At 35.8% G+C, this 25,544-nt stretch overlaps 1 protein-coding gene across 41 annotated transcripts in view; it reads left to right on the plus strand.

Annotated features, from left to right (window-relative positions):
* The window catches only part of LOC139968579 (calcium-activated potassium channel subunit alpha-1-like), a 156,461-nt gene that overhangs the window by 125,577 nt on the left and 5,340 nt on the right, over nt 1-25,544 (plus strand). For 16 of the 41 annotated variants that reach the window (XM_071972679.1, XM_071972678.1, XM_071972682.1 and 13 more), the window contains 10 exons: nt 483-558; nt 4,512-4,574; nt 6,603-6,728; nt 10,057-10,171; nt 10,817-11,041; nt 11,582-11,855; nt 16,988-17,089; nt 18,158-18,288; nt 20,295-20,489; nt 21,212-21,548. In XM_071972679.1, coding sequence (XP_071828780.1) covers nt 483-558; nt 4,512-4,574; nt 6,603-6,728; nt 10,057-10,171; nt 10,817-11,041; nt 11,582-11,855; nt 16,988-17,089; nt 18,158-18,288; nt 20,295-20,489; nt 21,212-21,548 — 1,644 coding nt within the window. Of the gene's footprint in view, nt 1-482; nt 559-888; nt 949-2,583; nt 2,629-4,511; nt 4,575-6,602; nt 6,729-10,056; nt 10,172-10,816; nt 11,042-11,581; nt 11,856-16,987; nt 17,090-18,157; nt 18,289-20,294; nt 20,490-21,211; nt 24,647-25,544 lie in introns of those variants that run through there. The other 25 variants (XM_071972688.1, XM_071972691.1, XM_071972708.1 and 22 more) reach the window with 7 other exon arrangements.

Consider the following 25,544-nt stretch of genomic DNA (forward strand, 5'->3'; position numbering starts at 1 on the left):
TAGAGTACATTACAATGTGTAGAGTACATTACAATGATAAGAGTACATTACAATGTGTAGAGCACATTACAATGTGTAGAGTACATTACAATGTGTAGAGTACATTACAATGCGTAGAGTACATTACAATGCGTAGAGTACATTACAATGTGTAGAGTACATTACAATGTGTAGAGTACATTACAATGATAAGAGAACATTACAATGTGTAGAGTACATTACAATGTGTAGAGTACATTACAATGTGTAAATGATTAAAGGGCATGCAATGTTTCTCTTGGATGTTACTTCTCTTGCTCAATTTGTTGATTTATTTATTTATTTATTTACTTTTGCATGATTGGATTTAATGTTTCAATTTTTCAAAATATCTTTGATTGTGCTTCGACTGCAAAGGTTCAAGAAGAAACAATTTTTAATAGGGGGAAAATTAACGAATGGATCTGAAGTTAATTGTTCTAAATTTTATGACTTTCTTTCAGCTGTTAGCATCCTACCTCATATGCAGATGCAGAGGATAGATGGAAAACCAATTAATGGAATACAGAACTCTGTCAGGTGAGCCTCTTTAAAGCGCTGCTGCATAGTTTAAAGTGCTGAGTGCGTTTCGTCTACAACATTTAAAGTGCTCAGTTGACACTTTATTAAAGTGTTGTTCACTCAAGGTATCAACCTTCATCCTATAATGGGAGTCTGTAAACGTGAAATCTTTATTTTTTTGTAGATAGAAATGTTTCTATTCTCTGGAAGTAATGGTTCCATAGAGAAACCTGCAGTATAGAGTATCATGGTCAAAGGTCATCAGGAACAATGATTAACAGGTTGATATTAATTCTAATATGGTGTATGAATTAACCAGTATTAACGTGCGTTCTCGGCCCTCAACAGCGGCACGCCAACTCCAAAATATGAACGACAAAGAAAGCAGTCTGTAACCTCACAGAGAAGGTATTATCAACATTCCCTCCTCTCCGCAAGCTTTCTGCAGATTTCTTCCTGTCCCCTTTTATACCCCCCTCTCCAAACCCCCTCCTCATCCTACCCCACCAACCCCATATCCCCCAATCACTCCCTTGTTTATGAATTTTCATTTCTGACTATTTTCCAATGACTTCTGGAGTAACTATCAGCTGTGCAGTATTCTTAAAGCAATATCATAGATGCAAGTTTTATGATTATCAGATCTCCCCAACCTCTATCTTGGTAATGTTCTCTTTGAATAAGGTTTTGTTACGTTCAGCAGGAGAACATTTGTCCATTTTATTCCATGTCTATTTTCATCTCTGTCATTAAAGAGTTGACATACTATTGTAGAGGTCTCCAGACCCGAACCACTCATATTATACTGATCAATCACACGTATGTGTTGTATTACATGTATAATGGCTAGGTAGCCGTCATATCCTGAAGGTTGTGTTGAAGGTAGAGGCAAATCTGTAATTGAGCCATTAATGAAAGATGATTATTTAGTCTGCAGTATTAATGTTGTATATTTTGTGGTGACATTAACCCAGGATCTTGCAGATCATTCATGTTTTCCACAATAAAATTGACAAATGCACTATTTGATCTCTCCACCTATGTACCCCTTCATACCTTCTCCTTCAATCTCCTTCTAACCCCCCCCCCCCAACCCCCCCTTTCAGTTTTAAATTGCATACTGGGCGACTGTCTCTCAAATTGTGGTTTGATTCTGCTGTGATATTCATTTTTTCTTTTTCGTTTTATTTTCTTTAATTTTGAAGTATATTTTAATTAGCCAAACAAGATCAAGGTCTGTCACTTAAAATATTTGAAAACTAATGAAAGAAATGGATTCAAAGCCAGTTATTTTCCAGTATGATTGATGTGTTTTGTAACATTCTAATTCACTTGGAACAATGATAGTGTTAAATATGACGAATTAGGTCTGAAGACATAAATGGCCATCAAATAATAATATTTCAATCAAATTTTTTTCGTCCGGTTGATATTGATAACCAATAATATCTGACATATTGTAAGTCATGTATGACATGTGTTGTTGCTTGAGATATGCAAACTGTCTACTAATTAATTCTCCTTTGTTTCTGATTTGTATCTTTACCCTTCCCAGAGTTGGTTCCTCCTTCTAATCTTCTTCCTTGAACTAATTAATTTCAGATATCTTTCTTGGTTCTTTATTACTTACTTTGGCTTGGGCACTGCTTTTTATGCCTGAAGCCCTAGAGGTACCCAATCACTCGCATCAAGTATAAATGGTATGCTGAATTATAGCCATTAATATTACATATTTTAAACAAGGAAGGCAAAATGGAGAAAACAATGGTTAATTTCACCCAAAAAACGATTATTCCATTATCAATTTCCGGTTGATATGTGATGTCATACATTTTAACACGATAACATACTTCGCACTATCAAAAAATGTGTTGATATTTTATAGTCAGGTTTCTGTACATGATGTGTTTTGATTTCTTTAGCATGGTAGTGCAGGATAGTGTACAAGTTACAGCAGCTGATAAAATAGGAAACAATACAGCCCCCCCTCCCGCCCCCCCCCCCCTCAGTGAGATTAAAGATTTTATAATTTTGCTCCTGCAGTACCCTATCCGTGTCTGAGTTGGTTAATGGTACAGAACCAATACGGTAACTCATCTATAGCAAATTTACAAACTTGTTCTCTGCATGAGATATTTATATCATGACCCGAGGAATTTAGTCTTTTGGAAGACAATATTCTTGGAGTGTACTTGCATGTGTCATTGGATGCTGCTGACAGCAATTTGTGAATGCTTGACTTATCAGCTGTAGCAATAACAAATGTATTTATTATTAATGTATAACATCTGGAAATGATGTTTGTTAGACATAGGGAAGTCATTTTATTCACATGTACTTATAATACGCATCAACAGTTACGAACTAGCAATCGTAATAATAACATTCGAAAAATTAATTATTAACAGAATCCTCTCTCTAATTTGGACATTCATGAAGGCCAAATGCTTCATTACTTGCAAATTTCAGAACTTTCTGACTTTTGTGTTGAAGGTGACAATGTTGTCTGAGTTTAATATTACAGCAATCATGACAGAAAAGGTGCATTAAGTATTTGTGTAACACCTTCATACAGTGGAGGCATATCAGGCACACTACTATACTAGTTGTTTGTATATAGGAATGTTCTAGGGACATATCAGGCACACTACTATACTAGTTGTTTGTATATAGGGATGTTCTTTGGACACATCAGGCACACTATTTTACTAGCTGTTTTTATATAGGGATGTTCTAGGGACATATCAGGCACACTACTATACTAGCTGTTTGTATATAGGGATGTTCTAGGGACATATCAGGCACACTACTATACTAGTTGTTTGTATATAGGGATGTTCTTTGGACACATCAGGCACACTATTTTACTAGCTGTTTTTATATAGGGATGTTCTAGGGACATATCAGGCACACTACTATACTAGCTGTTTGTATATAGGAATGTTCTAGGGACATATCAGGCACTCTACTATACTAGTTGTTTGTATATAGGGATGTTCTTTGGACACATCAGGCACACTATTTTACTAGCTGCTTTTATATAGGGATGTTCTAGGGACATATCAGGCACACTACTATACTAGCTGTTTGTATATAGGGATGTTCTAGGGACATATCAGGCACACTACTATACTAGTTGTTTGTATATAGGAATGTTCTAGGGACATATCAGGCACACTACTATACTAGCTGTTTGTATATATAGGGATGTTCTAGGGACACATCAGGCACACTACTCTAGCTGTTTTTTATAGGGATGTTCTAGGGTCATATCAGGCACAATACTATACTAGCTGTTTGTATATAGGGATGTTCAAGGGCAAATCAAGCACACTACTATACTAGTTGTTTGTATACACATCAGGCACACTACTATACTAGTTGTTTGTATATAGGGATGTTCTAGGGGCATATCAGACACTACTATACTAGTTGTTTGTATATAGGGATGTTCTTTGGACACATCAGGCACACTACTATACTAGTTGTTTGTATATAGGGATGTTCTAGGGGCATATAAGGCACACTACTATGCTAGTTCAGTTGATACACTATTCACAGTTTCCATACAGGGATATCAAACAGTTTACTAATAGGGTTATAGTATGCCAGTTATTGATATATATATACATATATATATATATATTTATATATTTGCCTAGTTTATGCAATACCTGAGTTCATTCATTGCATGTGGGTAGGTCGGTGCATTCCATTCATACTATGCTAGTGAAAGGTTATTATACATTAGGACCGATAGTTGAAAGTAACTTTTGTGCTAGATACACTCAAACACAGGCTTACATTAATTAATTAATTTAGTTTACTTCAAGTGTGCGAGATAAATGAGCAAATTTCTGATAAGTTTGTGAAGAAGCTGTGAGAGAAACAGCTGCATAGCTCCTCCAGGGTGTTAAGAGAGAGCATCCTCTATCATCACAAATCCAGTTCACTAATTTTACATTTCATAGTCTGGAGAGCGAGTTCCCTTCTGATGGCCTCCACCCAATTCGAAAGAGAAGTACAATAAAAAGGTGAATTTGTCATTATATAGAGGAGGTTATCATGGCAACTAACAATACTCACCATCAATAACAAAACGCCTTCCAGTTTGTCCCAGAAAATTAATGTCTTGTATATGAATGCCATATTGTTTTAATAGCTCTCCTCCATAAAGTGTTTCATTAACAATAACTCGGAACATCTTGTGAAATAAAAAATTACAACTTTATTTCCTGTCCAATTTATTATTAAACTTTATTTCCTGTCCATTTTAAAGTCTTCAGTCCATTGGTCATGTTTGCGTATCATTTTTTGTTAATATTTCTATGATCTTTCTTCATTCTATTCTGTAACCATGGTGATTGGGTTTCATATTTATAGTTAGTCATTGGTCCAAACGTCTTTCATCTTAATATTCACTGTAGCTGTTACAGGAAACTAACAACATGGCAGGACTTGAAATGGAGTCATAAATGTTCCCAATTTAAGTGAAAGTTATACTCAAAGTTTCCCAGATTAGCGATGATTCCAAAACAGGCCAGCAGCTCAATTTCCACTAATAATCCTCCCTTATTTTGAGGAGGACATCAACTCAATGGGGGGGGGCAATGGGGGGGGGGGTTGGAAGGGAGGATGGGGGGCATGGTGGCAAATTTGAAAGAACCTATAGCATCTTGCCATAGTGTGTGTATATATATATTTCTAGTCCTGCCATGATGTTGTAGGTCATAGAGGTAATATTAACCAATTTTACTCCTCATCACCATTGTAAAGCCATCTCGAGGAAATATTTTAATTACAAACATGCTGGAAAACTGTTTCATCCTGTTGGGAAATTACATTCGAGCAGATTCGAGGCAGATATGGGTGTTCATTTGGGAGTAAACAAGGGATGTTGGGCCACCCTCTACTTTCAGTGCTCTTCCAGCATATACCCTAAGTCTAATTCTGAAATATATGCTGGGGTGGTTCCATAGACTACACAAAACAATGTGAAAAGTGGTTTGAATCCACTTAAAATTGAGTTTTATAAAATCGATTTAACAGTTTTCCAGCATTGTTGGCAATATATCAGGTTTTCTTCTACATCATATTTTTTAATTTGTCTGCTTTTTAAAAGAATATATATATGTAGAAATGTATATCTGTGAACCATTCACCAAGTTTCCATACCAATGACATGGGTCACATACCAGCTATTATTAAAGCATAAACTGTTATATGATTAATCACTTCATGTTTAATATTGATGATTAAAAATGTCAAATTTTCTCTAAATCATTGAAACAAAGGAATAATGAAATAATTATGGGCATGTAGTACATGTTACACAGTATGGTTGTATATTAACCATTTGTAGTTGTGTCACACACTTCGAACTGTATTATTTAATATATGCAAATATATTCATAAAAGAATGTATGAACTTTGGATGGCCAGGATGAACAGAATACTATGGCAGGGCTTTCGTGTACAATATAAAATGTTGATTTATTTGTGACTCAGTGCTTCCCTTGTGAAACTTTTATTTACCTATGTGTATGAATATTTACATACATACACATACATACATGTGTTATCTGTGATGTATGGTCATTTGAGTAAATCTTTAATAGATATACACAGCATTTATTATAGCTGTGTTGGTAATGGGTTGGTGTGCACCTAATGCTGGGAAGCACATGTTACCCTCCTGGTGTAAGAAAATTAGTCCCCCCCCCCTCAATCCTTGCAAATCCTTGAAGCTTGTGGCTGAAGGTAATTCCTTCCTGGGCAAACTTGAAGCACTGTAGTAGATGTTGAAAATCCAGTAATCCAGTCGGTTTTAATTATCAGCCTAACAAATACTCTGCCACTTTGGAAGAATTCTTTTAGTGTTATATGGTCACACGCAAGATGATAGTGACTTGGTTGTAACAAAGCTAACTGTTGTTAGCATTATGCTGTTCCTACTTGGTGTAAAGGCTACTTGGTAATATTTGGATAAAGCACACGTTAGCCTCATTTTCATGTGAAACTAATGTAAATTCTCTCCACATGCTACCATCAATCTCTTCTAGGGTTGGTATATCACGCCCGTCGGTGGGCTCATGCGGGGAGCTCTATTTCAAACTCCGTCAAGTAATGCAGTCCGGAGGCAGTTTTGATGCGGTTTATGCTGATATTCTAAAAAAATTCTCCAAGCGGTGGGTTGCAATTGACACTCTTGCAAGTCTGGTAGCTAATACCCTTTCCTAGCTGCACCATTACCCTCTTGTAACCCCCCTTCAGCCATCAATTTTACTACCCACGGAATTAATACTCACCAGTCACAGCTATCGGTCTCTCAGTTCAGGGTCTATAGACATATGAATCGACTTTAACAAAAGTATAAATAGAGATATTAAATTTTTCATAGAAATTTCCACAAGGCTATGGTCATGTGTAGAATCTGTTCTTTATGACCTCGAAAAAGGCATAAAATTGTCAAAGCTGTTGGTGTGACTTTGGTCTGGTAGTGTTCATTTTTATGGGGGGGAGGGAGGGAGGGAGAAAGGGATGGGGGAGGGAGAAAGGATCCATTTAGAAACAAATTGATTTTGTTTGTCATATGTCTATAAGATGTTGAAGTGAGAAACCTGACCAGCTAAAATGACTGATTTCACCTCATTTCAAATATTTACTAATATAAGCCTTGCTTTCAAAAAATTAATATGCTCTTTCTATTAATCTGCACTTGTATTTCCGCAAAGGCATTCTTAATTGCAGTGTAGACAGAGAAATTTGATTTACCTCTGTATATTAACAACGTATCTCTTTCCTTACAAAATTGTTCGTCTCCAAACAGTTTATGGACAATGTTTGAGTTTTATGTCATGGTGATTGTCCAGCTGTTAATGGGAAAAATAGTTAATATTTACCCAAAAAACAAGGAGTGAAATTGAAATTCCAAACTTCTGCAATCTGATATTGTTCAGTGATGGGTACATTGTGGTTTCCATACAGTAATGTTAATACTGTGGCATGAGGGGAGGGGAATATAGGGGAGATAGTATGCAAACTGGGAGGAATTAAGACTCTCTCATTTAGCTGTCTCAGGAGTAGTTAGAAGCTTCAATGTTAGAAACATTTACAAGAAGCAGCTAAAGATGCATGCAAGTAAATTAGAATCACAACCACAAAGTTATCACATTTCACATAGTTAGCACAGAGGTACAGGTCTGTGGTAGGGAGAGGCAAATCCACAAACACAGCCTGTCTTTGAAATTAAGAGAAGCCGGTTGACAGTTGTTTTCTTAAAATTGCAAACAAAATCAAATCACTGCTCGTATATTTGGTCCAGTAGAGTCCAAGAATGGATCTCACATTAGATACTTGTGCATATTCATGAAGTACTAAGGCTTTACAGCATGCCACCTCAAGATTTGTCTTAATTTTAAGACAATGATTTCAGGTCCAGTCTTGGAAAAGTTCCCCTATAGTATTGTCCTTCCAGTATTAGAGATAGATGAATATAGTTGTGCACATCATCATGGAGACTGACCATCACCTGTGTAGGGTTCCTTCCCATGCACCCTTGATGTACTCCTGTGATTTGATCAACGTACATCTCACGTTTACTCTGTCTTTGGTAGAACCATTAGAATTATAAATAATTCCTAGATTTTCTTCTCATTCATTTCTTCATAAATTGTGGCGGCTATTTGGTTCATTGAATGTACTATGGCTTATGTATTCTCTGCAGATAAAGCAGTATTTGTGATGGTTTGATGTTACCTTGTTTTGGGGACAGATTTGTCAGCCTGGTGATAATCCATTAATTGCAAAGGATTGTGGGATATATCACCTGACGTTTCTTTTTCAAACCGAGTACAGCCAACATGAATACATGCCAACAGTTACACACTGTATACCAAGGTATTATACAAACCTTGACATGATTGTGTTTCTTTTGGGTCAAAGGTCAAAGGATTGGTGGTGGATTATTAATAACCTCAGATGCTGTTTAATCTCTCATAACGGTTGACTGCTTACTTTGCTTCCAGCTTTTTTTCCCATGAATTTATAATCTTCTTTTCTCTTGCACTATCTTATAACAGTTGCAGTGGTTATATTTATAAAAAAAATAGCAAAGTGTAATCGATTTTCAATTATTCGCTTACAATTTTGCAAATATCCATTGAAAAGAATAAAACAAAATATACTTGCTGTGAATTGCTCCAAATTATATCCACATTTGTAGTAATGTATTGCTAAGTAACTTCAGTTAGATCATATTGTTGGACTGATATGTTACATTTTGACAAAATGTTATTGTTGCTTCTAAGAGTTTGCATCAACATAAATTTGTAGCATAAACAGATTATATTTGGGTTTTGGTTTCAAAGGCTAACTATAGTTGATCGATGAATTTAAGAAAGGTAGTTGATAAACAAACATGGCACTCTTTGTACGATGTGTGATGATGAATAGATGATCTGGTTTTGTCACAGTGTTTGCTTTAATAAAAGCTTTCTGTAATACTTGCAGTTTTAAAGCTTTTACCGAGTATGATATAATTTTGTCCTATTCTATTCTATGGTCTGGTGCTTGTTCATCATATTGGTTAGTCCTCTGTTCTATTTGGACAATATCCTGTAGTGAGTCAAAAGAAATATTGTCTAACAGAGGGAAAGCCAAATAAAATATTTGATTTCTTTCTTTTCATACCATTTTTCTCCAGATATCTTATTCCTTTAACACCCCCCCCCCCCCCGCCCCTCAATTCACCCCAGTTTTCTGGGTATTAACCATCATCTGATGAACAAAGTGTAGACATATTCTCACCTAAGCATGACTGACAAAATTTTGGTATATCTGGATGCTACATAAATTGCCAAGAATAAAAAATACAATTTCAAAGGAGTTCGAAAGAAAAAAAAGTGGAAACATTACATACTGGCCAGTTTCTACTTTTGAAACATAAAAATTTGAAGTGATATTTGGTTTATGAAACTATATTGAGGAGGAATAAGAGAGGGATTAATGGTGAGATTGGTTGATCCAAATCCCTGACATGCTGAAGATGAAAACTGGATTATTGAAAAGAAAATGTGAAGGAATACGTACTATTGATGCTGTTTTTGCATTTGACTAACGATTTTCAGAGTTGATGCCGTTTATATGGTATATTCAGAGTTGATGCCTTTTGAATTGTTTATTCATAGCTGATGCCGTTTAAATGCTTTATGCAGAATTGATGCCGATTAAATGCTTTATTCAGAATTGATGCCGATTAAATGGTTTATGCAGAGTTGATGCTGTTTAAATGGTTTGTTCATAGTTGATGCCATTTAAATGCTTTATGCAGAATTGATGCAGATTAAATGGTTTATTCAGAATTGATGCCGATTAAATGGTTTATGCAGAGTTGAAGCTGTTTAAATGGTTTGTTCAGAGTTGATGCCATTTAAATGGTTTATTCAGAGTTGATGCCGTTAAATGGTTTCATATTTTGATGTTGTTTAAACACTTTGCTTGGTGTGTGCTTCACAGTCATCAGAAACACAAATATCGAGAATCAATCGAAGAAGGTGAAGATTTATTTGAGTTTGACTCTACTGGAATGTTCCACTGGTGTGCGGAGCGGAAAATTGGGGAATCTTTGCTGGTTAGTAAATTCATGATTTTAATGTTTAAACTTCAATTGTCCAACTTATATTAAATGATTGCTAATCGTATTGATTGATCGTGATTATTCACAGTGCCTTAGCCCCACCTGTGTAGTAGGACGCCCTTCAGTCCTGGATTAACCATTAAGCATGTGCTTAATGCACCAAGGGACCGGGGGGGGGGGGCACCACAAAGTTTTCCCCCTCACTATAATGCCCATAACTCTTACACTGACACACTCAATTTAGTTGAATTCAAGACATAAATTTTCTCTCACTTTCAGCACTTATTGATGCTTAATGTCTTGTCAGTTAAGCAATGTAGGGGCAGAGGGGGGCACCATTGTTGGGCTGTGCTTAGGGCATCAGTTGCCCTTAATCCGGCCCTGCTGCCCTCCTCTTCCTCTCCTCTGTGGATTAGTTCCTAGCACCGTCCAACTTCCTTTACTGGCTGTGATTATTAATAACATACTTCCATTTATCTTATTTTCTGCTCATAACTGACAGATTTAATTGAAATTTAATTGTAAAAGTTAAAATAAAAATTACAACAAACATTCATTTAAAATCCTAATCAATTTCAATCTGGGGACTTGAGTGATTATTGTGACTGGTTTCATATATTTGTTTGTTTGTTCTTTCAGGATAGAGAAGAATTGAAGGCTATTAACCTGAGTTCACACGTAGTGGTGTGTGTCTTCGGAGATGCTAACTCTCCTATCATCGGTCTGCGGAACTTTGTGATGCCTCTGAGAGCCAGCAACTTCCACAAGGAAGAACTTAAAAAGATTGTCTTCATTGGAAGACTGGAGTACTTCAGACGGGAATGGGAGGCTCTCAAAAACTTTCCAAATGTGTATATATTACATGTGAGTTGATATTAAACAATGAGTGTTAATAGAGAATGAAATACTGAAAGATTTGCTAGACAACCTATTTGGGATGAAGTTGCTTCCACAAAGCCAGAACCAAGGCAATTGAGTTTTATTCGGGAGAAAAACAAATTTTAAACCCTAGAAATATATCTGTGTGGTGTAACATGAGCACAGCTGTTTACAGTAACTTGCTAAATTAATGTTTTTTCTTCTTTCAGGTTTAAGTTTAATAGTGGTTATAGTGATAAAGTAAGTGACTGCCACTAACAAACTATTCATTAGGCATTCAAAATATAACGTTTTGAGTGAAAATAATTTTATTTATGTAAACTCATCTGAATTGATGTGAACTAAGCTAGAAAATATAAAAGATGGTCAGTTATGGTCAAACTGGAAGTTATGGTCAAACTGGAAGTGTTATTTTACCGTGATTTTCAGGTCTGTTACCTAAAGAAGACAGTTACTTGGCATGTTAAGAAATAGCTATTGTAGGCATTGGTTTTCATCTTTCTTGTTTCTAACTATCTTTTTCAGGGTTCACCTCTCAGCAGGTCTGATCTCAGATCTGTCAACGTAAACCAGAGCGACATGTGTGTGATTCTTTCAAGCAACGCAATCTCTGGCGAGCAGGAAAATCTTCAAGACAAGGAAGGCATCCTGGCCTCCCTCAACCTCAAAGCCATGACTTTCGATGACACAGTGGGTCTTTCAGACAAGCTCATGGCACAAGGTGGGAATCACATTCCATTAGCTTCTGACGACGGTGTCGACTCAGAGGAACTGACCTCCTCAGATGAGGAATCGGAGGGTAACGTTGATCGTAGTTGGTTGCTGCATGGGAATTAGCGCTTCATTGCAGCAGACAAGCAATCCAAATTTACGTTAAAATTGGCTTTTCATCAAACTTAAATGAGCATGCAATGCCCTTTGAGCTTAGGAACTTTAATAGGGAACTAATCTACCAGCCTAACACACACTGACCTAACTAAACATGGTAGAGTGTTGGTATTCAGGAATAGGAAAGGGAGAAAATTGATAACCCAGAAAGTAAATTGCAGATTATCTTCTATCCACTGAAGGGATCAATTTAAGAAAAGATAATCTATCATTTACACCCGAGTCAATACTCAGTAATACCCTGTAGATTAACCCAATTTTGCAGCTAATTGCTAACATGGATACTAATGCTTTAGTAACTTACTGTTATTCTTGAATAAGTAGCTATTCAATGATGTTGGAGGTCAGAATACCTTCACTTCTTATATCTTTTGATTAGTTTGCAAGTTCAAGGGAAGTCAAGCTCAAAAAGGTCAGAGTAGCATGTGTTCTTAAAGATAGCTAGGTTTAGCTGATTGATCTGCAAGTCCTGAGTAGCATGTGTTCTTAAATGTAGCTAGGTTTAGCTGATTGATCTGCAAGTCCCGAGTAGCTTGTGTTCTTAAAGATAGCTAGGTGTAGCTGATTGATCTGCAAGTCCTGAGTAGCATGTGTTCTTAAAGATTGCTAGGTTTAGCTGATTGATCTGCAAGTCCTGAGTAGGATGTGTTCTTAAAGATAGCTAGGTTTAGCTGATTGATCTGCAAGGTCAGAGTAGGGTGTGTTCTTAAAGATAGCTAGGTTTAGCTGATTGATCTGCAAGTCCTGAGTAGCATGTGTTCTTAAATGTAGCTAGGTTTAGCTGATTGATCTGCAAGTCCTGAGTAGCTTGTGTTCTTAAAGATAGCTAGGTGTAGCTGATTGATCTGCAAGTCCTGAGTAGCATGTGTTCTTAAAGATTGCTAGGTTTAGCTGATTGATCTGCAAGTCCTGAGTAGCATGTGTTCTTAAATGTAGCTAGGTTTAGCTGATTGATCTGCAAGGTCAGAGTAGGGTGTGTTCTTAAAGATTGCTAGGTTTAGCTGATTGATCTGCAAGGTCAGAGTAGCATGTGTTCTTAAATGTAGCTAGGTTTAGCTGATTGATCTGCAAGTCCTGAGTAGGGTGTGTTCTTAAAGATAGCTAGGTTTAGCTGATTGATCTGCAAGTCCTGAGTAGCATGTGTTCTTAAATGTAGCTAGGTTTAGCTGATTGATCTGCAAGGTCAGAGTAGGGTGTATTCTTAAAGATAGCTAGGTTTAGCTGATTGATCTGCAAGTCCTGAGTATCATGTGTTCTTAAAGATAACTAGGTTTAGCTGATTGATCTGCAAGTCCTGAGTAGCATGTGTTCTTAAAGATTGCTAGGTTTAGCTGATTGATCTGCAAGGTCAGAGTAGCATGTGTTCTTAAAGATAGCTAGGTTTAGCTGAATGATCTGCAAGGTCAGAGTAGGGTGTATTCTTAAAGATAGCTAGGTTTAGCTGATTGATCTGCAAGTCCTGAGTAGCATGTGTTCTTAAAGATAACTAGGTTTAGCTGATTGATCTGCAAGTCCTGAGTAGCATGTGTTCTTAAAGATTGCTAGGTTTAGCTGATTGATCTGCAAGGTCAGAGTAGCATGTGTTCTTAAAGGTAGCTAGGTTTAGCTGATTGATCTGCAAGTCCTGAGTAGGGTGTGTTCTTAAAGATAGCTAGGTTTAGCTGATTGATCTGCAAGTCCTGAGTAGCATGTGTTCTTAAAGATTGCTAGGTTTAGCTGATTGATCTGCAAGGTCAGAATAGCATGTGTTCTTAAAGGTAGCTAGGTTTAGCTGATTGATCTGCAAGTCCTGAGTAGGGTGTGTTCTTAAAGATAGCTAGGTTTAGCTGATTGATCTGCAAGTCCTGAGTAGCATGTGTTCTTAAAGATAGCTAGGTTTAGCTGGTTGATCTGCAAGTCCTGAGTAGGGTGTGTTCTTAAAGATAGCTAGGTTTAGCTGATTGATCTGCAAGTCCTGAGTAGCATGTGTTCTTAAAGATAGCTAGGTTTAGCTTGATTTATCTGCAAGGTCAGAGTAGCATGTGTTCTTAAAGACAGCTAGGTTTAGCTTATTGATCTGCAAGTCCTGAGTAGCTTGTGTTCTTAAAGATAGCTAGGTTTAGCTGGTTGATCTGCAAGGTCAGAGTAGCTTGTGTTCTTAGATGGCTAAATTTAGCTTGATTCATTTGTAATGGCAGGTTTGGTATAATAATCAACCGTTCACCTGGAAATAATTGTCTGTTTGATGGAAGCCAATATAGTTTAACAAAGTCATAACCAAGTGTTGGCTTATGTACCCATTTAAAATATCTTTTCTGTTTAACTCAGGAAAATATTCTAACCCACAGTAGTTCAAAACACGCCCAATTTTCCTTTTATCTTTTGAAAGAAATGCACCTATTTGGACTTGCCTGCATAATAATCTTGTACCTTGTGATGGTTACTTTAATAGCTGACAGCCATATTTTCTGTTTATAGTATAATGGTCGTTACTTGTTTTGCTCTGGTTTCTGATGTCTTTTCTGTTTACTTTTAAAGTTCTTTTGGGTTTCTGTGTATTGATGCTGGGTTTTATATATATTGTTTGTTCTAGTTTGATATTATGGTTATTTCAGATGCATGCTGCAATGTGGGAGCAGAGTCCTTCATGTTCTCAGTATATTACAGTTTATTTTGTGGAATTTTGCTGATTTTCTTTGTATACTGTGTCTGCACCGTGACCATAAGTCTTTTCAGATATCAGTGGTCTATTCGGTTCTGTGTGAACTATTAAGTTATATTCATATTTGACTAAGCAAGTTTACTTTTCCTAAATTCTATTTTTGCTCTCATATTTTTGTTCACATTTTGTTAAAACACTTCTGCCATAACTAAGATGTATCACCCCCACCCCTAACCATTACTGACTGGGAAGGTGAGTGATAAAAATAAGATGTACCACCCCCCACCCCTTGCCCCCTAACCATTTCTTACTTGAAAGGTCTGTTTTCCAGAGAATCCTGCTTCCTAACCAACCAAGCTTACATTCAGCATTTTATTCATTTATGCTTAAACCCCGAAAATAGTTTAACATAGGTAAATTGCCCTGCCTTACCTTAATGGACATGAAATAGCTAGGTTACTGTGGCTTATCATTGCTATACACTAAAGTAATGAATGGTTTAAGGATTAGTTGAATTAGTAGCAGCAGCTGTTTGTTAGTTTGTTGTGTTGTAACAAGAGTTCGAATGCCTCGAAAGAAAAAAAAGAATTGATTAAGGCCTGAAGTTGTTTTTGCATTGATTAGTGACATTGATTAGTGTCCAGCTCCTCCCTACTACCTTTAAACTTGTTTGATATGAAACTTGTGAACATTACCTATCAAACACTTGAGATAATACCATGCTAATTCCAGCTATCAGCTTTAACAGATGCATTTGTCTTCACTTCTGAACAATGCATCTATAAGTATAATAAGTAGTCTTTATCGTTGCCATGACGACTATCCAGTCTCTCTTTCTTTATTGCTTCCTTTTCACCTTTGAAATCTTGTATTTTGATGAAAAGCCAATTTTATGTTCATTTTCACAAATCACCAAGAGAACATTTATTCTCAAGCATTCATGTCATTCACTTGGTACGAACACCTCGTTGAGTCATTTACGTAGAGCAACGTCAACTCTCACTGCGTGCACCCTTACGTCTCTTCCTCGGTCACTCGTTCCTCTTGCACCACTCTCATACACCCCAAGAGAAGAAAAGAGAGCTTTTACCATTTATTTGGGGTGAAAGAACAATAAAAAGATAATTTAAGACCACAAAGTTAGAAATTTCAAGTTTATGAGAATTAAATACCTCAGGCTTTTAGCATTGTTTGACAGAGTCAACCTATGTGAATAATTTAGTTTGACAGTGGTATGTCCGTGCACTGGTGTCACATAATGTGATACAACTTGGTCAGTTGTAACTCGGCTGAAGAATGATAATTTTTGCCTTATTTTAATTTTTTGAGTGTCTAGTCACACTTTTCTCCAAATATGGGTGATGTTTACAGTAGCAATTTACAAAGCTTTTATCCAAAATATTTTGATATGCTATAAAAAAAAATATATCATTGCATGCATCTCACACTGCAGCTTATTATAACTTAATGAACAGACAACAATGGTTTTATCATGCCAGCTGTAAATGTACCACGTAGCATAATTATTAAAGATAAGATGAAAAATAGGCCACCGCACATTTCATTTCAGCAGGTTAAAAGATTCAATTGAAATTATATATGCCATTTTACACAAACGAAGATTTTATTTTGTCACTAATGGGAAAATATTCAAAATGCTTTTAGCAGCTTGTGCTTTTTAAGTACTCGTAGCATCAGCCTACCATTCAAAGAATATACCTTGATTCCTTTTGTTATTGCTATTGATGAAGTTAAAACAAGAAATGAGATGTTATTATGTCATGAAATGACCGGTATGTTTTTTACTATGTGAAACGTCTCTCCTGTTGTGTGCACAGTCTTGTAGCCCAGTGCCACGAAAAATGTCTCTTTATCACCAGTAGTCTCTGGTAAATTGCTATCGTTGTTTTATGATATCTTTAAAATCAATCAATATTGTATATGGTTTTTGTTATCATCATATTATATACATCGTTTATCTTCACCCATTATCACAAATCATTTAATCTATCACTGATGCTTAAACGACATAATTATTTAGACAGATTTATTGTGCGGTCGTTAGCAAATATTAGACTTTAGCAATTGTTTTTCGATATATTTGTATTATCCCAAAGGTCCATAGAATCTGGATTATTCCGATTCTTTCCAAGTTTCTTACATGTATTAGTTTAATGTCACCAGTATTTAGTAATCACGTCGAAACTTTCCTCTTCTCCGTCAACAACTCTCAGCTTAAACATTATCATGTTGTGTTTCCGGAACCATGAATTTTGCTCAGAAATGCTAGTATTTTTGTTGTGGAGTTTAGTGTGGTCATCGTCTAGTTTCTTAAAGAATTGTTTATTTCAATGAGTGATGTAATTGATTTTATTAATGATTTATTTCTTTAATTTGCTCAGCCTTTAAGCCAATGGGATTATCCCCCGGGAGTAGTCCTGGTCCAAATTTACAGCGACGTGGTTCTGCTGTTGGATCCGATGTTCCCATGATCACTGAACTTGGTAAATGACTCCCGCTTCAGTTACTCTTTACCTAATATCTACGAAATTTCTTATGAAAATTGTGCAAGAAACCATGAAAAACAGTATGATTATGTTTCTTGCCCTTGGCACTGTCTTAGCTGCTGCCACCATTGTTTCCTCTTACGGAAATATTCTTTCATCTGCACCTTGAGCACCCTTCCGGGTGGATATGCGCGCTTTATAATTCACCATTATTATTAATATTATTATTATTGTGTAAAAGTATGTTGGCCTGACGTTTCGATCCTAGCAGGATCTTCTTCAAAGGCTAAATGACAAGTGACAGTAGAAGGGACAAAAACACATCTTCTCATCCCGCTGCTTTATTCTGTGCGTGTTTTTGTCCCTTCTGATACTGTTACTTGTCATTTAGCCTTTGAAGTAGATCCTGCTAGGATCGAAACGTCAGGCCAACTTACTTTTACCCATTCTCCTACACAGGCTCTCTAGTGGATAAGCAGTTTGCTAACAGTTTTATTTTATTTTTATTTTTATGATTATTATTATGATTATTATTATTATTATTATGATTATTATTATTATTATTGATATGATTATTATTATGATGATGATTATTATGATGAATATGATTATTATTATTATTATGATTATTTTATGACTTGGCTATTGCTTTTGTGGTTTTTCATTACACTCTTAGAAACAAGATGCTAATACAACATTGCTAGACCAAATAAATATCATATCAATATGCCAATGTTAGACATTTCACAACTTTTGGTTAAACAGTGAAGGATTTCCAATAGTGAATAGTCTAGAGACTGGTTTGAAGAAACAAAACAAAGAGTTCAATAATCCTGTCACAATATAAAGAGACTAGGATGTTTCATATCATGATTTTTATGTTAGATCTTTTAAGATAAATTCCACATCTTTGGGAATTGAAGATTCAAGCCACAAATGCAGGTCTATCCGCTATGTAGCTAGCTAGTACTACAGTGTGTAAGCACTTGTGGGTAATATAGAAATACAACTGGGAATCTTGTAACAGATTGGCAAATAACAAAATTCTATTATTTTGTTATTCAGTCAACGATTCAAACGTTCAGTTTCTGGATCAGGATGACGACGATGACCCAGACACAGAGCTCTATCTCACTCAGCCGTTTGCCTGCGGGACAGCATTTGCAGTCAGTGTCTTAGATTCCCTCATGAGTGCTGTAAGTATTATCACTACCCCCCCACCCTGGGGACATCAGGCCTTAATATTTTATGTTTGAAGCTCCATAGAGTGTTTTTGCTGGTTGTTGTATATATGGCCCTTTATACAGTTTGGAACCCTGTTGCTCCTGGTCTAATTTGTAGTGTAAATGTGAATCATAACACGATTTGTAGTAATAGACTAGCATCAACAAAGACCCATGCCATATGTTATCTTGTAATGTAAACACATCTAGAATTTACACATAATCAGAGTGGATATTACTTGTAAATAGACCCATGCTATGTGTTTAATTTGTAATGTTAACACATCTAGGGTTTACACATAATCAGGGTGGATATTACTTGTAAATAGACCCATGCTATGTGTTTAATTTGTAATGTAAACACGTCTAGAGTTTACAGATAATCAGGGTGGATATTACTTGTAAATAGACACATGCTATGTGTTTAATTTGTAATGTAAACACATCTAGAGTTTACAGATAATCAGGGTGGATATTACTTGTAAATAGACCCATGCTATGTGTTTAATTTGTAATGTAAACACATCTAGAGTTTACAAATAATCAGGGTGGATATTACTTGTAAATAGACACATGCTATGTGTTTAATTTGTAATGTAAACACATCTAGAGTTTACAGATAATCAGGGTGGATATTACTTGTAAATAGACACATGCTATGTGTTTAATTGTAATGTAAACACATCTTGGGTTTCTCTTGGGTGTCCATTACTTGAAATTAAAGACAGCTTGGTGTTTAGCAGGGATCAAGGTGAACATGACTTCCATTGTTGATTATTACTTGACGTAACAGTAGTGGGCATTACTACCGTGCTGCCATCACATGACTTGTGCTTTTGCGAGCATTATCTTCTAGTAACAAACCTAAGCTTAGTGATCTGAAGTGCATGGTCTTGTAATACATACAGAGTAAACCTTCAGAATGGAGTAGAAGTCTAATGTAACATGGTCTTGTAATACGGAGTAGACCTTCAGAATGGTGGAGTAGAGGTCTAATGTAACATGGTCTTGTAATACGGAGTAGACCTTCAGAATGGTGGAGTAGAGGTCTAATGTAACATGGTCTTGTAATACGGAGTAGACCTTCAGAATGGTGGAGTAGAGGTCTAATGTAACATGGTCTTGTAATACGGAGTAGACCTTCAGAATGGTGGAGTAGAGGTCTAATGTAACATGGTCTTGTAATACGGAGAAGACCTTCAGAATGGTGGAGTAGAGGTCTAATGTAACATGGTCTTGTAATACGGAGTAGACCTTCAGAATGGTGGAGTAGAGGCCTAATGTAACATGGTCTTGTAATACGGAGTAGACCTTCAGAATGGTGGAGTAGAGGCCTAATGTAACATGGTCTTGTAATACGGAGTAGACCTTCAGAATGGTGGAGTAGAGGTCTAATGTAACATGGTCTTGTAATACGGAGTAGACCTTCAGAATGGTGGAGTAGAGGTCTAATGTAACATGGTCTTGTAATACGGAGTAGACCTTCAGAATGGTGGAGTAGAGGTCTAATGTAACATGGTCTTGTAATACGGAGTAGACCTTCAGAATGGTGGAGTAGAGGTCTAATGTAACATGGTCTTGTAATACGGAGTAAACCTTCAGAATGGTGGAGTAGAGGTCTAATGTAACATGGTCTTGTAATACGGAGTAGACCTTCAGAATGGTGGAGTAGAGGTCTAATGTAACATGGTCTTGTAATACGGAGAAGACCTTCAGAATGGTGGAGTAGAGGTCTAATGTAACATGGTCTTGTAATACGGAGTAGACCTTCAGAATGGTGGAGTAGAGGTCTAATGTAACATGGTCTTGTAATACGGAGTAGACCTTCAGAATGGTGGAGTAGAGGTCTAATGTAAATATATATGAGGTTCAGAATCAACTGACCCATGTGTTGGGCTTAAACACAGAATACAGGGTATGATCCTTTATCGCTTGATGCATTGTTATTCTCATTACATATTACTCTTTTGCCTTCACAGACCTACTTTAACGACAATGCACTTACATTAATAAGAACATTGATAACTGGTGGCGCTACTCCAGAACTGGAACAAATCTTAGCCGAAGGAGGAGGAATGAAACCAGGGAGGAATACACCCGAATTATTAGTAAACAGAGACAGGACAAGAGTTGCACAACTCCCTCTGTTTGAGGGTCCATTCTCTCAGTATGGGGTAGGTCATGTATACCCTTTCAAGGGAGGGGGTGGGGGTTTGGAATAAAGATTGAATGGTATTATGTTATCTTTTCACAAGGTCTTATTGTAAAGCAATGTTGTGCATGTCAGTCAAAATGGGATATGAGGGAATTATTGCATGGTTTGTTCCTTAAACACATCAGGGATTTAGCGGGGGATCAAGGGAGCGATCCCCCCCCCCCTTTGAGTATCCCAAAAATAAAATTTAACTAAAAACAGGAAATATCATTAAAAAACCCTCTCAATCTGTCCCCTGAAAGTTCGTCTGCTCTGTACAGTGACATTTTAAATCTCAAAATTTTTGCATTTTTTTGGGATCTATATAACCAAACACTTTTTGACCAAATAGTTTGAGATAAAAAGTCAACATTTTGAGATGAAATGTCAAAATTTGACTTCATCTTTCCTCTGTCCCTGTGAAGCCACAGTAGCTCCCTAATACAATACTCTCTAATATTGTTTATTTCCTGCAATGTGGGAGCCATTTTGGGCAAAATTTTCTTTGTACATCATGGCGCTCTGTGTTAAGTGTAATAATGCTCCCTTTGTGAGCAAATTTGCTCCCCCTTCCAAATTTCTGGCTGCGCCCCTGATACACACTTGGTAACCTATCCACGCTAGATACACATCAGGCTGTCAGAAATGACATATCTCGATGGATGCTGAGAGCTTTGTTCAAATCCGCATCTCTCTTTACAGGATGGAAGGATGTACGGAGATCTCTTTGTGGATGCCTTGAAGAAATATAACATCCTCTGTTTTGGTATCTACCGGTTGCGAGACCAAGCCATGAGCACCAGAACATCGTCCACTAAGCGATATGTGATTACAAACCCCGCGTACGAGTTCCCTCTCATGACCACCGATCTGGTGTTCTGTCTGATGCACTATAATCCCAGTCCTCCAAAGACCAGAAATGTCATGTCCAAAAAGAGGAGAAAACGGAAGGATAAGGAGGCGGAGGGGAACCCGGAACAGTCCTCACCGGTAACCGGGGGAGACGAGAGTCATATCAATGGATCACAGAATTCCAGGGGTATGGACTGATCATTATCATTCTGGTGGCCATCTGTTGCATATTCATGCTCATACTGGACTTGTTGGCACTTTTGTTTATGTATGAGATATTCATGCATTATTCATGACAGATTTTTCATATGCCTTAGTTTACACATGAGCTTTTTCATTCATCCATTCATGATTAGAGCGTACTCGTTTAAATGTGCCTGTGTTGACGTCAGTCAACCAAATCAAATTTCTACAAAATATTAAAATTAACAAAACTTAACAAAATTGCAACTGTTGTGATGGAAGAAAAATAACGTTGGTCACAATGTTGTGTGGAATTGTTCGTGCAATATGACAAAATTATACATTTATTTGTGCAGATATTGCAGACAAGTATAGAGTTTGTTGTAAATAAACCAAAATACTTTAATTTAAATATAGAAAGTCTTCCTTAAGAAATCAAGCTCAGTTCTTTTAAATATGGAAACAGACTTTGAAAATGTAATTAAACAAAAGTATCAAGATTGTAGTGGTTTTATTAGAAAATTTGATCATAGAAATAATCAACAAATCTACTGGTAAACACAAGCTCATGTGAAATTAAGGGAACATTGCTTGCAACATTTTAATAATCTTTGTATATTATTATTGTTTTAGTTCTTTTCTTATTTTGCTTTTGAGTTGCTGATATAATCCTGTTACTATTATAACCAATTTGCACAATTTGGTTTTGTGTTGGCAAGGCATTGGTTCATGTTGATTTCCTCAAGTAACTAAGAAAAAAATGCATGAAACATTATCCCAGCATCTTTCAAAAGATTTCTGAAATTGCTGATTTTACCATTCAACTTCTCTACCTTTGCTAGAGGGAATATTGCATAACCAATGCCTGGGCTATGTGGTACAGGGGGCATGCGTTAAGTTAGCAGTTCATGCTAAAGGGAGGGATTACTACTAACATGGTAAAGAAAACCTCTTGCCCAAAGGACAAAGGGTACCCGGTCTTTAAAGGAACAAATTGCATTTTTAACTTCAAAATGAGATTCAACTTCATGATTGGCTACCACCATATGTGTCAATGTTACATGCGACAGTGGTGTCCTAAAACTTGCAAAATTCCCATCATAGCAATACTGAACATTTCCTGTTTAATGTTCCAAAACAATTGTGTGATTTGAATACAGAATATGTTTTCTTACAAGTCTGGTCAAACCCTGACCCTTGCTTAAAATCTGTCCTCTGAAAAGCTGTCCTCAATCATACAGCTTACATGTTTAAGCAGTGCAATACTATCAATCATCTAAACATTTCAAAATAATTAGACTTTCTACTAAACAGACCTTCTGGGATTACTTGTTCCAGGGGGTACTACTATGATGATCCCGTAGGACAATTGCTTTGTCTCAAATGCAATATTTTCCTTTACACCATGTGCTTTTAGTCAAGGGTTTATAAGTCAAATGCTTTTAGTCAAGGGGTTTATAAGTCAAATGCTTTTAGTCAAAGGTTTATAAGTCAAATGCTTTTAGTCAAGGGTTTTAAGTCAAGTGCTTTTTTAGTCAAGGGTTTAAACCAAGTGCTTTTACTCAAGGTTATATTATTATGATCGTGGTTGCAATTGATATACAGGTATCTGATCTTTATTTTAATTATTGGTGCTTTGATTAGACAGTCTACATAGCGGCTGTTTCAGCTGGCAGTAACAAGACAAACTTTGATATTAATATCATAAATAAGATTCGCTGTAAATTCTAGGAGATGTCTGTTGCAAATATTTCTCATATCCAGAATCAGACAAGACGAGAATTATATAATCAAAGTAATCTTGTTTTTCATTTATGTATATAAATCTTGAAAGTTTTGGGATGGGAAAAAAATAATATAATAAAAAAAAAAGAAAAGCAATATCAGTATAGTTTCTGATTTTACCTCTAAGTCAAAGAAGCTAAGGAATAGATATTAAAATTTAGAAAATTAGAATTGTTTTTCAAAAATTCTCAAAATATTGCAATGAAGTTCTTTAAAAAGTGCAATGAGTTTATAGAATCTTTCGATTTTAATTTTGAGTTTACTTAACTGGTGAACAGTCGATTAATTTGCACCTTGAAAAATTTGTTTTGAAATCTATCAGTTTGTTTCTTGTACTTTGCAAACAATTTGGACACTTAATTATATTTAAATAATATTAGGTTTTGTTTAAAATATAAATATTGTAGCATAAAAATTTACAACAACAACTCTAATAAATGAATGTAGAAATATCACCTGTATTGTTAATTTTCTAACAATGCATGAAATTATCACATTTTAGCACCTTAACTTTAAAAAAGTGCTGTGAGTTGGTATTAAACCATTAGGGCTATAATTAGATCAAACAAGCTTAAATTGAACAAAAAACCAATGCTCTGAAATATTGGATAGACTATGATTTGATTTATTTTCTAATAATGCGTTGTATCAAGATTCTACACTATTCTTGCACAGTATGCGTAGGTTAGGTTGTAATTTGATCACCCATGTTGAAGATGGTCTAGCAAATATCAGTGCTTAAAGTTTACCAATAGAATATGATAAATTTGATGAACATATCGTAATAGCCTGACTTGCTCAGCCAAATACAATCAGATTTATTTATCTAGGACTATCCTTGAAAGTAGATGAAGCACACTGCAGTAATTCTGACTTAGTATTTCTTTGTTTTGTTTCTGCTTCTCATATACTCATTGATGTCACGGTTTATCTATATACTCTATCCTCCTCAGCATGAATATTTAATCATGCATGATAAATATTCATATTATTGTAGTCTTACATTATTATAGGCATATATATCACTTATATATAGATAGTTTGTCCAAAATCATTGAATTTTGTTATACCTCTTTTTGGTAGAATATTGGTTATAATTCTTAAGCTTTATCAGGTTTGGAGATTGGAGTTTTACGGTAAACTGTAAGTATTACTTTACTCAAAAAATAATTTAAAAAATATAAACAAGTTTTAAGAAGTTTTATAAATTGTGCATTACTATTTTTTTTCTTTCTCTTCTTTTTCCAAATATTTATTTTGAAACCATGCAATGGGATGATGAGATGATGATTATAATAAACTTGAAATTTGCAGAAATATTATGCATTTCCTACTTTTTAATAACCTGCACACATTTATCTCAAACTGTGAAAGTTTCAGAAGCCAAATTAACAAAATTAGTTAAAAATTCAAAGAAAAAGGGTGCTTTTCCAGTTAACCTTAAAGAGGTACTTTATTGAAGCTCTTTTCCTTTTGCTGTATTTTCTGCTCTCTGTGTGATCAAAGTAAAATCTTACATGGTTTGGAGTATCAACTGTCTCCTTGCAACCATTACACTCTGGTATTTTCTCATGCCAGGAGCGGATTTACCAAACCATCACATTTTTACTTCTGTGACTTGGGCCAATTTGGTCTACCGACCTCTTTGCTCAGTCATTTAAATACTAGCAATATTGCTTTGAGTGCAATAGCCATGAGAGTACAGGCAAATGCTTTAAATGTATTATCTCTGTTGTTTTTGTGATATAACATGTTGCCCCATTTTCTGTTACTTTAAAGCAGCTGTTTGCGTTTATTAGATTGCTTGCTAATTTTAGCAAATTGACCCGGTGTTGGCCAAACTAAGTTTGCAATTTATCATAGTAACCCGCCTTTTTTAATTATTTTTTCACCAAACATTTATTGGTGAAATATGTTTCGCTTCAATTGTGTGCCTTGAACACCGATTGGAAATTTTGCACATTTGAATAATCGTACGACATGAAACAATGTAGTTTATTTTTTAATTAATTTATTTATTCAATTAAAATGCATTGTTATGTGATTTAAGCATCAATTTCCTCTCAATTAAGATTTATTGACATCATCGCAAATAGCTACTGTAAAGGATTTTTCTACGAATCATATGTCAAACATTCATTTCAGGAAAGGAATCAAGAAAAAAACCAAAGGCGAGAGTTATGATTTGAGTGAGATGGTATAGACATATTTATAT

Source organism: Apostichopus japonicus, chromosome 6 (genome assembly GCF_037975245.1).
Source record: "Apostichopus japonicus isolate 1M-3 chromosome 6, ASM3797524v1, whole genome shotgun sequence".
Classification (NCBI taxonomy): Eukaryota; Metazoa; Echinodermata; class Holothuroidea; order Aspidochirotida; family Stichopodidae; genus Apostichopus; species Apostichopus japonicus.